Genomic DNA, 15,768 nt, shown 5'->3' with positions numbered 1-15,768 from the left:
CACGTCCCTCACCTGGTTGTGTCACTGATGCATCACCAGCCGCCCTATTAAAATAAATGGGACTGTCGGCGAGTCAACAGCGGCTCAGAGGAGGAGCTGGTGCGGGACAGACATGACAGTTGTTTTTAAAAAATTATGATTTAAAAAGTTGATTTAAATCTTTTTAATAGCGGTTTACATAATGATTTAAATTGACATGATTTAAATCAACGTGATTTAAATGAAATCCACCTTGGAAGAAATCATCCTGCTCAATTACAGTTATATCAGAGACATGGACAGTAACAACCCATAATATTAAGCATAACCACTGAAATGAGCCTTGCATTAAAAGAACATTCACATGGCATCATGCGTCTCTGTTGTGAAAAGGTACAATTTCAGCCAGTTGTACAATCTAGCATGTACAATTGAAAAAGTCCTTTATTATTCAGCCTGAGAAAGTCCCTTATTTGGCAGTTATTATTTACCCTTATTGTCTTCTTTAATCATTTGGAGTAAAGAGCAATAATTCCTCTTATTGGAATTATTATAATGATGATGAATATGCACTAGGTGAATTCCTAGGGTGTCTATTCACACTTAGCCAAATTAAATATATAATTCAATTCCCGAGATACACCGTGACTGAAGATCTTCTCACACTCAGGTGTGTTTATGATTTTTCTCCCACGTGAATTCTTTGGTGTCGATTGAGGCTACTATGCTCAATATAGCTCTTTCCACACTCCAGGCATTAATGTGGTTTTTCTCCTGAGTGGATCCTCTGATGCTGGGAAAGTTGTCCTTTCTGACTGAAACTCTTTCCACACTCCAGACATTTATGTGGTTTTTCTCCTGTGTGGATCCTTTGATGTCTATAAAGAGTTTCTCTCCTAATGAAGCTCTTTCCACAATCAAGACATTTATGTGGTTTTTCTCCTGAGTGGATCATTTGATGCTTGGAAAGTTGTCCTTTCTGACTGAAGCACTTTCCACACTCCAGGCACTGATACGGTTTCTCTTCTGAATGGATTCTTTGATGCATGTAAAGATTTCCTCTCTGATTGAAGCTCTTTCCACACTCCAGACATTTATGTGGTTTTTCTCCTGTGTGGATTCTTTGATGTATGTGCAGACTTCCTCTCCTACTGAAGCTCTTTCCACACTCAAGGCATTTATGTGGTTTCTCTCCTGTGTGGATCCTTTGATGTCTATAAAGAGTTCCTCTCCTACTGAAGCTCTTTCCACAATCAAGACATTTATGTGGTTTTTCTCCTGAGTGGATCATTTGATGCTTGGAAAGTTGTCCTTTCTGACTGAAACTCTCTCCACACTCCAGGCACTGATACGGTTTCTCTCCCCAGTGGATTTTTTGATGCAGGTAAAGATTTCTTTTCCGAGTGAAACTCTTTCCACACTCCAGGCATTTATGTGGTTTTTCTCCTGTGTGAATTGTTTGATGTTCATACAGAGTTTCTCTCCTACTGAAGCTCTTTCCACAATCAAGACATTTATGTGGTTTTTCTCCTGAATGGATTGTTTGATGCTGGGAAAGTTGTTCTTTCTGACTGAAGCTCTTTCCACACTCCAGACATTTATGTGGTTTCTCTCCTGAATGGATTCTTTCATGTCTGTGCAGACTTCCTCTCCTACTGAAGCTCTTTCCACAATCAAGACATTTATGTGGTTTTTCTCCTGAATGGATTGTTTGATGCTGGGAAAGTTTTCTTCTCTGACTGAAGCTCTTTCCACACTCCAGGCATTTATGTGGTTTTTCTCCTGTGTGAATTGTTTGATGTTCATACAGAGTTTCTCTCCTACTGAAGCTCTTTCCACAATCAAGACATTTATGTGGTTTTTCTCCTGAATGGATTGTTTGATGCTGGGAAAGTTGTTCTTTCTGACTGAAACTCTTTCCACACTCCAGACATTTATGTGGTTTCTCTCCTGAATGGATTCTTTCATGTCTGCAGACTTCCTCTCCTACTGAAGCTCTTTCCACAATCAAGACATTTATGTGGTTTCTCTCCTGTGTGGATTGTTTGATGAATGTAAAGATTTCCTCTCTGATTGAAGCTCTTTCCACACTCAAGGCATTTATGTGGTTTCTCTCCTGTGTGGATCCTTTGATGTCTATAAAGAGTTCCTCTCCAATTGAAGCTCTTTCCACAATCAAGACATTTATGTGGTTTTTCTCCTGAATGGATTGTTTGATGCTGGGAAAGTTGTCCTCTCTGACTGAAACTCTTTCCACACTCCAGGCACTGATAAGGTTTCTCTCCCCAGTGGATTTTTTGATGCACGTAAAGATTTCCTCTCCGAGTGAAACTCTTTCCACACTCCAGGCATTTATGTGGTTTTTCTCCTGTGTGAATTGTTTGATGAATGTAAAGATTTCCTCTCTGACTGAAACTCTTTCCACACTCCCAGCACTGATACGGTTTCTCTCCTGAATGGATTCTTTCATGTCTGTGCAGACTTCCTCTCCTACTGAAGCTCTTTCCACAATCAAGGTATTTATGTGGTTTCTCTCCCCAGTGGATCCTTTGATGTGTATAAAGGTTGCTCCTCCAACTGAAGCTCTTTCCACACACCAGGCACTTATGAGGTTTTTCTACCCAATGGATCCTTTGATGTTTATAAAGATGTCCCCTCTGACTGAAGCTCTTTCCACACTGAAAGCATTTATGAGGTTTTTCTCCTATGTGGATCCTTAAATGACTTTCAAGATGGCCAATTGTTTTGAAGGATTTTCCGCATTCGGGGCATTGATGTTTCCTTCCTCCCTCCTGGATCCTTCGGGGCATTGGGGGTCTTCCGAAGGAGCCTCTGCCCTCCAGGCCCGTCTTGGAGTCTCCGCCCATTTCCTCCTCCCTGCAATGCTCTCCAGGCAGCCGCCTTTCCTGGGCTCCCCCTGGGCTCCTCCCTCCTGCAGCCCCAGAGCCCCCCGGCCTTTCCCCGCTGTCTCCCGGGAAGCCGCTCTGGGACAGGGCAGGGCTGCTCCGCGGGGCCTCCTCTCCTCCTCCTCCTCTCGGCCGGGGCCTCTTTCCTGCATCCGCCGCCATCCTCCGTCCTCCTGCAGGGGAGAAAGAGAAGAGGGTCACGGCTGCCTCCCATTCCCCACAGCGTAGGCCCAGGCCCAGGCCCCTGCCTCCCACGGGCCTCTTGGGCATTCTCCAGGCGGACACGGCCTCCTTCCCATCATCCCGCCTCCCTCCCCCCCGCCCCCAGACTAGGCCTCAGGCTCCCAAGCCTCCCTTCTCCAGAGAGACCCTCCCAGACTTCAATTCCCTGCATCCCCTGTGCCAAACCTGCATTAAATGGCCTCCTCTGTCGCTGATTCAGGCAGCTTCCCTCTTTGCCCGTTTTGTTTCTGGAAGTGGAGGCTTCACGCCCTTTTCTCTCCACTAGTTCCGCCTTTTCCTTTGGAGGATCCGCCCCTCGGAGTCCTCCTGCCCAATGCCGACATCCCGAGCGCGACCAATCAGCGTCCTTCTTCCTGCAACAAGGCAGATGGCGCCTGCGCAGTGCCGCCGGTTATTACGGTCCGGGGCGGAGGTGGGACGGAGGGGGGGGAGGATTCATATCAGCCCATGAAGGGCAGTCAGTTGGGTGTCTTGTGGGGCCTTCGGAGACCCTGAGTTTGAATCAGCCGCTCTTTGTGTCCTGCATTCTTTCTTTTCATTGAGGGAAATCTCTTTGCTACAATATTCTAATAAATTGCCTTTGAATGCTCCTCCCACTCAGATCCTCATTGGAGCAATTGTGCTGTGGCTGAATCTATTGCTAATTTGAACTTTATTGTTGGGGTTGTTGAAGAGCTTCTCCCTGTCATTGTTTGATATAATCTATGTGGATTTCCCAAATGTGGGGACCTATTAAGACCATCCCCAAGCATCGGAAGCTCTCAGTTGGATTCCCTGAATGGTCCCCTTGTCTTCCAGCAGAAACCCCTACAAGGGACTCTCTAAGGCCAAGGAAGCTTTGTGAGATATGAGCCATATTCTTAAAAAGCCCCCACCCTTTTAGCCTTAAAACCCCTGGCTTTTCCCCAGGCGCTGGGAGGTCAGACAATGAGAAGGTGACATGGATTAGCACCAGGTTTTTGTTTGATGGTTTTTTTTTAATTACATTTTAATTACATTTTAATTTATTTTATTTTTATTACAGTGGGGGGGAGATGGGAAGGGAGGGGCTCCCTTTGAACTTTAGGGTCCGGTCTTCCCCCTCCCCCCACCTCCATATTGAGGCCAGTGGAGGTCAGGGGCTCTTCTGGGGCTGCAGCCTTATACCAGTCCATGAAGGGCAGACAGTTGGGTCTATTCTGGGACCTTAGGAGACCCTGAGTTTGAATCAGCCGCTCTTTCAGTCCAGCCCACCTCACAGGGTTGTTGTTGGGGGAAGAGAGGAGGAAGCTGTGCTGGACGTGAGGGGGGAGGGGCTCCTGGGGGCTTCTCTTCTTGCAGACGTTTCATTGCCCAAACTAACATCATCTTTGCTAGAAGGGAGAGAGACCCCTCATGGCAACCCTCAGCTACAAATATTCCCCTTCATTTTCTTGGATTTGTTCTCCACCTTATCAGTAAAAGTAAGAAAGGCAGGTTGCAAATAAATAACTATACTCTCTCCATGTGACTCTCTCAAGTGTGTTTCTCAGCAGCATCAACTATTTGATCCAGGACAATTCTTGTTCCTAGGTAGAAGAACTAGGAATTCCTGCACAAAAGCTGAGCAGCTCCAGTTAAAGAGGACTGGAGGCTCCGAATCTCCTGCCAATGGTTCCTGCTGGTGAATTTCCTCATAGAAATCAATAGCTCATTTTTGGAAAAATGAAACAAAATCGTGCAATTTTGATAGGATCCAAGTTGGTTTCTTTCTGGGTCCCTTTAACTGCTGGATCCCTCAACATTTGGAACTTGGCCAAAAGAGGGTCATGTGCTTTGGGGGTTCAGCATCATTAAGCTGTAAGGTCCCAAAATATACTTGAGTCACCAGAATGCCAGAGAGACTCAAGACGAGGCTTGCAAAAAAAAGCAGATTTTATTTATGGCCAAAAACAAAATACTGGGTGGGACTATATCCGGAACATACAGATACAATGCATGCGAGGAGATAGGCACCCCTTGGGGAAGGTATGGCGTCCTTTTACACCCTGAGAGACATCAGCTTAGTACCCAATTCTGGCCTCCTAGTTTAGCTTTGTGTATTCCTTGTTGCCCTGCAAGGGAATAGAAGCCTCCCAATTAGCCTTATCTCTTCCTTTGTTCTCCCAATTGCTCATTTGGCCCCCTGGGCTGCAGGGAACAGATCAAAGGTGTAAGTTAGGGCTGAAGTGTAAATTATCCCTCGGATGATGATGTCTGGAGTTCCAGCTGAGATGCCTACCATGCTCTTAGATGGGAGGAGAAAAACAGGAAGAAGATGGATATTGGTTCAGATCAAATGGCAGGAACAAATGTTTGACAAATACCAGATACATTGCAGAGGCCTAATAACAGAATGTGTTTGTTACAGGAGATACATAAAGGCATAATATATGTGATACAAATGCAAAGGCATATATGTATTACAGGAACCTCATGGTTACAGAATCTGGAATACCAGTATATCATATTCTAGTATTCTTTATTATATCCTTATTATTTTTTCCCTTCAAAGCTATGCAATATTTTGTTTTGGTAGAACTCATTCAAGGGAGACAGGATTTTGTCCTGGATTGCTGTATTACTTTGGGATTCAGAAAAAGGTGTCTCACCTAAGCAGAAATAATGGAGGGAGCTCACCTGGGATGATGGAAAAAAGCACAAAACAACATGACAACACAAAGGGTGTGATGAGAAGTTTATCCAGAGCTACATGAATGAGTGGAGCTTCCGTGTCATCATATTCAACATGTATCATCATTTTCTTAGTACATAATTATTTATTTATTTATTTTTATTAAATTTGTATACCGCCCTTCTCCTAGTGGACTCAGGGCGGTGCACAGCCAAGTAAAAAACATCCAATACAAAATTTAAAATTTAAAAATTTAAAAGAATTATACCCATTGGCCGAAAATTTAAGAACCTTACTACTAAAACCCATTAAACAATTAAAAATCTAATATCTCAAAAACGGCGGCGGGGGGGGGGGTTTCACGCCAGCCCTGCTTGATGGAAGAGAAAAGTTTTGAGGGCATGGCGAAAAGCCCGGAGATCTGAAATCCTTCGTATCTCCGGGGGCAAATCGTTCCAGAGGGCGGGGGCTGCCACAGAGAAGGCCCTCCCCCTGGGGGTCGCCAACGACATTGCCTGGCTGACGGCACCCTGAGGAGTCCCTCTCTGTGGGAGCGTACTGGCCGGTGGGAGGCTATCGGTGGCAGAAGGCGGTCCCGCAAATACCCAGGTCCGATGCCATGGAGCGCTTTAAAAGTGGTAATTATCTTTCTTCTTACATTTGAATTTAATGTATTGTGAATTTAATGTATGAAATAAACATATTTCCCCCATATTTCTTATTTTTACATTGCCTATTGTCTATATTCAGTCTCTATCCATTGATAAAATTTCCCCCATATGCTGTAACACTCAGATTCTTCCTTCCCACTAATTGCTAATGTTAATCTATTCACTTTTGCACATTCTAATATTTTCTTAATTAGCTCTCCCTTTGTAGGAATTTTTTCTGCTTTCCAATTTTATTTATTTTATTTATTTATTAGTTCAATTTATATGCCGCCCTTCTCCAAAGACTCAGGGCAGCTTACAATGCACTATAGCAATAGCCTTCCTTCCAATTTTTTTAACAACCAGTTCTGTGGGTGTGGCTTAGTTGGGGGTGTGTGGCTTGGTGATCATGTGACTGGGTGGGTGTGGCTAGCTGGTCATGTGACCGGGTAGGCATGGCTACCTGGTCATGTGACCGGGTAGGCGTGGCTATATGCATAGGGACTACTCAGAGGGCTGAAAAAAGTCATTTCTAACTGATCCTCGCACTTTGACTGGTCCTCGCACTTATGACCATCCTCACATTTATGTCCGTTGCATTCTTAACAACTTCTCTTCACCACGGTGACAAGATAGGGCGCAAAACGTAAAATGTGAGGACAGTCGTAAGTTCAAGGACTGGTCAAAAGTGCGAGCACCTGTCAAAAATACCTTTTTCAGCCCTCTGAGTAGTCCATATACACATAGGGTCTACCCAGAGGGCTGAAAAAAGTGATTTCTGACAGGTCCTTGCACTTTTGACCAGTCCTCGCACTTATGACCTTCCTCACATTTATGTCCGTTGCGGCATTCTTAACAACCGTGTCAGTCATTTCATCACTACTTCTCTTCACCACAGTGACAAGATAGGTAAAAGGTAAAAGGTAAAATGTGAGGGCAGTCGTAAGAGCCTTGATAGTACAATGGTCTAAGCACCCTGTTATTAACACAGCTGCCTGCAATTACTGCTGGTTCGAATCTCTCCAAGGCTCAAGGTTGAATCAGCCTTCCATCCTTTCTAAGGTAGGTGAAATGAGGACCTAGTTTGTGGGGGCAATAAGCTGACTTTGTATAAATATACAAAAGGATGAAGGCTATTGCTTAACGCATTGTAAGCTGCCCTGAGTCTCCGGAGAAGGGCGGCATATAAATCAAATTTTTTTTTTTAAAAAAAAAAAGTTCAAGGACTGGTCAAAAGTGAGACGACCGGTCAAAAATAACTTTTTCAGCCCTCTGAGTAGTCCATATGCACATAGGGACTACCCAGAGGGCTGAAAAAAGTGATTTCTGACAGGTCCTCGCACTTTTGACCGGTCTTCGCAGTTATGACTGGTCATCATTTATGCCCGTGCAGCATTCTTAACAACTGTGTCACGCATTTCACAACTGCTTCTCTTCACCATGGTGACAAGATAGGGCAAAAATGTAAAACGTGAGGACAGTCGTAAGTTCGAGGACTGGTCAAAAGTGAGACGACCGGTCAAAAATAACTTTTTCAGCCCTCTGAGTAGTCCATGTGCACATAGGGACTACCCAGAGGGCTGAAAAAAGTGATTTCTGACAGGTCCTCGCACTTTTGACCGGTCATCATTTATGCCATCATTTATCTTCTAGTCCAGAGATCTCCAGCCTTGGCAACTTTAAGCCTGGCAGACTTCAACTCCCAGAATTCCCCAGCCAGCTATGCTGGCTAGAGAATCCTGGGAGTTGAAGTCCACAAGTCTTAGAGCTGCCAAGTTTGAAGGCCTCTGAGCTAGGGCTTTGGGGCCAGCCTTTTGGGGAGGGGGTCCCATTCGGAGAGACCCCCTGCCGCCTCTCAGGAAGCATCAGGCCCAGGCAGAGAAGGTTGCCAAGGTTGGAGACCTCTGGACTAGAAGACCTCCAAAGGTCCCTTCCAACTCCCTAATTCTGGTATTGGCAAGCAAGCCCAGTTCAGCTCCTGAAATCCTCCAGAGCCTGAGAAGATGGGAAAGCAAAGCCCCCCCCACCCCCCGGCTTTCCGCCCAGAGCCTTTTCCTCTCTTCCTAAGGCTGCATCTCCCCTAGTTTTGGAGGAACTTCGGTGGCAACACTCAGAGCGCGATCTGGATTGGGATCTGCCTTGATGTGGCGCAACTTCAGGATCGCCCCTCTTTCTGCGCTGAGGCAGCAGCTCAGGATTGGGGGGGGGGGGGCTGAGCCAGCCTAACTTGGCTCCTATCAGCGGCCCAAGCGGCAGTTCTGGCCTCTCGCAGGTCGGCGGGCCTGGCTCTCTCCGCAGATTCGCTGCCTCGCTTCGGTCGATCCATCCACCCGGCCCCGCTTTCTCCCGGCCTCCGCGGTGGAGCCGACTCCGACCTCGCTTCGGCGTCCCTCAGCGCTGCCCCTCAGCAGGCAAGGGAACGCCATGGCGCCCCGAGAGAGCCGCCCCGATTGTGGCCGCCGGAGGGATTCCGTTTGCCCGCTCCTGCCACCGCCTGAGGAACGGCGTCCCTGCCTGACGGGGGGAGACCCACCTCCGCCCACGCAAAAGAGGCCGACTCGGAAGCGGCCGCTTTACGTTGGTCAGAGCCAGCGGGAAATTAATTCCCCCTCGGTTTCTGGGATGGGAAGGAAGGAAGGAAGGACAGGGAGACGTTTCTCGGGAAATAGCCGCGGCTGCTTATTCCATACAAAACAGAGGCCTTCAAACTCTGCAGCTTTAAGACTGGTGGACTTCAACTCCCAGAATTCTCCACGACTGGGCCAGGCGGGAGTTGAAGTCCACAGGTGGCCTAAGAGCCACAATTGCCCCGCCCTGGGCTAGGATAGGCCGACGCCGCGCGGGTGGGAGGGGCGAGGGGCGGGGCGAGCCAGCAATTTAACAAACGGTTCGGTGTGCTGCGAGGCCAATAAATTCCAAAACAAAACACCAGTTTAAGATCAATGTGTTGCTGTATCAGTTTTTGTGATTATTGTGCCCAATAATTTCTCGCTTCTTGACACGTCCACCACATGTGATAGTACATCCCCATGTCTGGTGGCATTTCCAACATTCAGCTGATTTATCTTTGAACATTTGAACAGATAAACGTTGTTTAAATTTTTAAATAAATTTTGTACCAAGATGTTACACTGATTGATTAATGATGAATTGTTTGTTTAAAAATAAAAATAATTTTTTTCTCAAAAAATAAAAAAAAAGAGTGGAGCTTCCCTTGACAGAGGCAGTCTACATACAAAAATCTGCCTTTTGTGCCAAAATAGGAGAACTGGGCAGCTTGAGTGATTGGTTTGGTCGCCTCCTTCAGACATTTGCCTGGCATTGGTGGGTGTGGAAAAGGCGGAGGAGGTGAGCTTTGGGAGGAGGCCAAGGGAGGCCTGCCATCTCTGGGGGAATTCTGAGGGCTTCATGACCTCACCCATGCAGGCTCAACTGCCAGTTACTGTCAGTTATCAGAGTGAAGGTGCCTTCCAAGAGGTGGGTTGGTTTCTGGAGGGCTCCTGGACTCTGGGAAATCCTCCCTCTATTTGCAGCCAATTTACCAGAGTTGTATTGCAAGGGTGAAAATGCCCATTTGGCCTCTTACCTGCCTGGGTGCCCCTCCAACCTCCCCCCCCACCTTGCCTAGGGAGGGAGCCTGGATGGGGGTGGGGGAGTCCCAGTCCCAGAAGGGCCCCTCAACCTCTGCCTGTCAGAATGCGGGAGGGCCCCCCCCGAAGGAGAGACCGGACCCCAAAGATGAAAGGGAGCCCCCCCTGCCTCACCTCTACGCGGGACTCGGGACTTGTGCAGGCGCCCTCTGGCTGCTTGAAGGAAGGCGGACGCCGATTTAGCTGATGAAGAGAAAGCCTAGTAATGGGGGACTTTATCCTGACAACTGGGGGACACCCAGTCTCTGCACCTCGTGGGGGATCAAAGAGGTCCCCCATGAGTCATTTAAAACATTCTTCAGTCAACTCACTGCAGCTCCCCAAAAGCTGTTTTAAAAACAATACAACACATTAAAACATGGAAAATAAAAACAGAAAATCCAGGCGCCAATCCATGCCAACTTCTCCTTGTCTGATCTCCCAGCGCCTGGGGAAAAGCCGGGTGTTGAAGGCTGAAAGGCTGGAGGCCCTTTGAGAATCCGGCTCGTATCTCACAAAGCTTCCTTGGCCTTAGAGAGTCCCTTTAGCAGTTTCTGCTGGAAGACAAGGGGACCTTTGAGAGAATCCAACTGACAAGAGTTTTTGATGTCTGGGGAGGGTCTTACATGGTATGGACAGTTCACACCCCCAACAATGGAGGCCAAATTAGCCCTAGATTCAGCCACGGCACACTTGCTTCACTTAGGCACTGAGAGGGATGACTATTTAAAGGCAATTTATTAGAATATTGTAGCAAAGAGATTTCCCTTAATGAAAAGAGGGAATCTAGGACACAGAATCGGGTTCCTTTTTATACTCCACACAATAGAAAAAGTTGGGATATTCGAATAGAATAGAATAGAATTTTTTATTGGCCAAGTGTGATTGGACTCACAAGGAATTTGTCTTGGTGCATATGCTCTCAGTGTACATAAAAGAAAAGATATGTTCATCAAGAATCATAAAGATAATTTTCCATTTAAGATACATTAATAATTTAGTCTATTCAGGTTGAAATGGAGCTTAGTTATGTAGCACGAAGCTGTATATTCTGCAATATTTACATTTTGGGTAAACTCATTCAATGAATCCAAGCACCGCAAGCTGAAATAACATGCACTGTATTGATACATCCACAGAGTTTCACAGTAACCATGAGATAACTCATAAAGCAAGGGCAGGAATATTCCTTTTCCCCATTTTTCTTCAAATATACTGTACATAGACTACAAACTGTATGATTGTTTGAAGAGAAATGCATCTGTACCCTCAGCCTCTAAGTGTGAGGGGGAAGGGCAAGCAGTAAAAATGAAAGTGAAACCTTCTAATTTTAAAATAGTTTTTATTGAATATAAATATTAAAAAAGACATACGTAACATATACACAACGAACATTTATACAACATATACACAAAAAGAATATAATTTCTTCTTAAGCATTTTTTCAGAGTGACGTTCTACAATTCTACTTATAATATATTCCTTCACCTTTCTATAATCTAATAATATTTTTATTACATATATATGTATCAATCGGTAATATATCCCCTATATTTTTTGTATATTTCTAATTTTTAACCAATTATGGATAGGTTAACCAAAGAATTACAAGAAAAAGAAGAATCAGACTATTATAAAATATGGAATAATTGGTATAATTGGTTAGAAAGTGAAACCTTCTAAGCAGCTTATAAATATACGATTAAAGAGCACCTGACATTTCAGATCCATCATGGCAGGGACAATAGAAAAAGTCCTTTATTATTCATCCTGAGAAAGTCCCTTATTTGGCAGTTATTATTAACTCTTCTTTACTCAATTGAAGAAAAGATAAATAAATAATTCCTCTTATTCGAATTGTTATAATTATATCATTATTCTGATGCTTTGTACATACACTGAGAGCTTGTGAACTCGAGACAAATTCCTTGTGTGTCTATTCGCAGTTGGCGAAATTAAAAATTCAATTCAGTTCAATTCCTGAGATACAGTCTGGGACTGTAAATTTAAAGGCAATTTATTAGAATATTGTAGCAAAGAGATTTCCCTTAATGAAAAGAGGGAATCCAGGACACAGAATCGGGTTTCATTTTATACTCCATACAGTAGGGGGAAAAAATACAAAACAAGAGCTGATTGCATGGAAGAAATCACCCTGCTCAAGTTACAGTTACATCAGAGACATGGACAGTAACATCCCATAATATTAATCATAACCACTAAAATGGGACTTGCATTAAAAGAACATTCACATGGGAAATGGCATGTCTCTTGTGAAAAGGTACAATTTAGACCAGTTGAAAAATCTAGCATGTACAATTGAAAAAGTCCTTTATTATTCAGCCTGAGAAAGTCCTTTATTTGGCAATTATTATTTACCCTTATTGTCTTCTTTACTCATTTGGAGTAAAGACCAATAATTCCTCTTATTGGAATTATTATAATGATCATGAATATGCACTAGGTGAATTCCTAGGGTGTCTATTCACATTTGGACAAATTAAATATACAATTCAATTCAATTCCTGAGATACACCGTGACTGAAGGTCTTCTCACACTCAGGCGTGTTTATCATTTTTCTCCCACGTGAATTATTTGGTGTCGATTGAGGCTACTACGCTCAGTATAGCTCTTTCCACACTCCAGGCATTTATGAGGTTTCTCTCCTGAGTGGATGCTTTGATGTCTATAAAGATATCCTCTCCGACTGAAGCTCTTTCCACACGCCAGGCATTTATGAGGTTTTTCTCCTGAGTGGATTCTTTGATGTCTATAAAGGGTGATTCTCTGACTGAAGCTTTTTCCACACTCCAGGCACTTTTGAGGTTTCTCTCCAGAATGGATCATTTGATGTTTATAAAGATATTTCCTCTGACTGAAGCTCTTTCCACACTCCAGGCATTTATGAGGTTTTTCTCCTGAGTGGATCCTTTGATGTGTATAAAGATGTCCCCTCTGACTGAATCTCTTTCCACACTCAAAGCATTTATGAGGTTTTTCTCCTGTGTGGATTCTTTGATGTATATAAAGATATCTCCTCTGACTGAAGCTCTTTCCACACTCCAGGCATTTATGAGGTTTTTCTCCTGTGTGGATTCTTTGATGTATATAAAGATGTCCCCTCTGACTGAATCTCTTTCCACACTCAAAGCATTTATGAGGTTTTTCTCCTGTGTGGATTCTTTGATGTATATAAAGATGTCCCCTCTGACTGAATCTCTTTCCACACTCAAAGCATTTATGAGGTTTTTCTCCTGTGTGGATCCTTTGATGTATATAAAGATATCTCCTCTGACTGAATCTCTTTCCACACTCAAAGCAGTTATGTGGTTTTTCACCTGTGTGGATCCTTTGATGTACATAAAGATGTCCCCTCTGACTGAATCTCTTTCCACACTCAAAGCATTTATGAGGTTTTTCTCCTGTGTGGATTCTTTGATGTATATAAAGATATCTCCTCTGACTGAATCTCTTTCCACACTCAAAGCATTTATGAGGTTTTTCTCCTGTGTGGATTCTTTGATGTATATAAAGATATCTCCTCTGACTGAAGCTCTTTCCACACTCAAAGCATTTATGAGGTTTTTCTCCTGTGTGGATTCTTTGATGTACATAAAGATGTCCCCTCTGACTGAATCTCTTTCCACACTCAAAGCATTTATGAGGTTTTTCTCCTGTGTGGATTCTTTGATGTATATAAAGATATCTCCTCTGACTGAATCTCTTTCCACACTCAAAGCATTTATGAGGTTTTTCTCCTGAGTGGATCCTTTGATGTTTATAAAGATCTCCCCTCTGACTGAAGCTCTTTCCACACTCCAGGCACTTATGAGGTTTTTCTCCTGTGTGGATTCTTAGATGCCTTTGAAGATCTCCGTATATTTTGAAGGTTTTCCAACATTCTGGGCACTGATGTTCCTTTGCTTCCTCCTGGATCCTTCCGGGATTTGGGGGTCTTCTGAAGGAGCCTCCGCCCTCCAGGCCCATCTCAGGGTCTCCGCCTTTTTCCTCCTCCCCACATCGCCCTCCAGGCAGCCGCCTTTCCCGGGCTCCCCCTGGGCTCCTCCCTCCTGCAGCCATGGAGCCCCCAGCCTTTCCCTGCCGTCTCCCGGGGAAGCCGTGCTGGGACCGGGCAGGGCTGCTCTGCGGGGCCCGCTCTCCTCCCCCTCCTCTCGGCCGGCGCCTCTTTCCTGCATCCGCCACCATCCTCCGTCCTCATGCAGGGGAGAAAGAGAAGAGGGTCACGGCTGTCTCCCCTTCCCCACAGGGGAGGCCCAGGCCCAAGCCCCCGCCTCAAGCAGACCCGAAAGAGACCCTACAAGCATCCCTTGCGCCAAACCTGCATCATACGGCCTCCTCTGTCGCTGATTCAGGTAGCTCCCTTGTTGCCCATTTTGTTTCCGGAAGTGGAGGCTTCACGCCCTTTTTTCTCCACTAGTTCCGCCTTTTCCTTTGGAGGATCTGCTCCTCAGAGTCCATTCGTCAATCGCCGAAATCCCGAGCTCGACCAATCAGCGTCCTTCCTTCAACAAGCCAGATGGCGCCTGCGCGGTGCCACGGGTTATTACGGTCCGGGGCGGAGGTGGGACGGTGGGGGGGGGCTCCCTTTGAACTTTGGAGTCCAGTCTCCTCCCCCCACCTCCATATTGAGGGAGGGGGAGGTCAGGGGCTCTTCTGGGCCTGCGACCTTATATCAGTCGATGAAGGGCAGCCAGTTGGGTCTATTCTGGGACCTTAGGAGACCCTGAGTTTGAAATCAGCTGCTCTTTCAGTCCAGCCCACCTCACAGGGTTGGTGTTGGGGGAAGAGATGATCAAGCTGTGCTGGACGTGAGGGGGGAAGGGGCTCCTCTTTTTGCAGACGTTTCATTGTCCAAACTAACATCGCTAGAAGGGAGAGAGACCCCCTCATGGCAACCCTGAGCTCCAAATATTCCCCTTTAGTTTGCTGCATGTCTTCTCCGCCTTAGTTGTAAAAATAAATCCAGGATTCTAATAAATTCTCTATATGGATTCAATAATTGACAAATTTGTTTTTAAGAAGCAACTACATGGCCTCTATTTGATCCAGGAGAATTCTTGTTCCAAGATAGAAGAAGAGGGAGCCAAGCTATTCTCCAAAGCCCCTGAGGGCAGGACAAAAGAAGCAACAAGTGGAAACTCATCAAGGAGAGAAACAACTTAGAACTAAGGAGAAATTTCCTGACAATGAACCAGTGGAAGAACTTGCCTCCAGAAGTTGTGAACGCTCCAACACTGGAAGTTTTAAAGAAGAGATTGCATAACGATTTGTCTGAAGTGCTGTAGGGTTTCCTGCCTAAGCAGGGGGTTGGACTAGAAGACCTCCAAGGTCCCTTTCAACTCTGTGATTCTATTCTAATCTGGAATTCATGCACAAAAGCAGACCGTCTCCAGTTAAAGAGGACCTAAGGATGAAAACGTCCTGCCAATGGTTCCTGCTATCATTCCAACACATTGGAAAAAGGAGGCAGGGATCCTGGCTGGGGACGTAAGAGTCGTGGCGGCACAGAAGAGAAGCGCTCTCTCTCTCTGTTGCCGATTTTCCGAGCTTTGGTGCCTGTTTTTGGCGGAGACCGGTCCCGAAGAGACCGGGAATAAAGAGGGGAAGCTTTGGGGGAGGCGAGGAGAGGTGCGATCTCCCGCCGTACCGTAAAAAGCCCTCAATCCAGGCTCGGGAAGAAGTCGGCTGGCGCGGTGAGCACAGTCGG

General features: G+C 45.5%; 2 protein-coding genes across 2 annotated transcripts in view; both read right to left on the bottom strand.

The window, feature by feature from the left end:
• Positions 1 to 15,768, bottom strand: part of LOC148111737 (uncharacterized) — a 78,479-nt gene that overhangs the window by 9,826 nt on the left and 52,885 nt on the right. The window lies entirely within an intron of this gene.
• The window catches only part of LOC132711955 (uncharacterized), a 29,350-nt gene continuing 13,730 nt past the window's right edge, over positions 149 to 15,768 (bottom strand). The window contains 3 exon segments of the mRNA XM_087879859.1: positions 149 to 1,949; positions 1,951 to 2,212; positions 12,656 to 13,902. Coding sequence (XP_087735985.1) covers positions 656 to 1,949; positions 1,951 to 2,212; positions 12,656 to 13,902 — 2,803 coding nt within the window. The 3' untranslated portion in view covers positions 149 to 655.

This window comes from Pantherophis guttatus, chromosome 16, assembly GCF_059756535.1.
Source record: "Pantherophis guttatus breed Tessera chromosome 16, ASM5975653v1, whole genome shotgun sequence".
NCBI lineage: Eukaryota > Metazoa > Chordata > Lepidosauria > Squamata > Colubridae > Pantherophis > Pantherophis guttatus.
The sequence above is the reverse complement of the archived record's forward strand: the minus strand, read 5'-3'. Positions and strand labels throughout refer to the sequence as shown.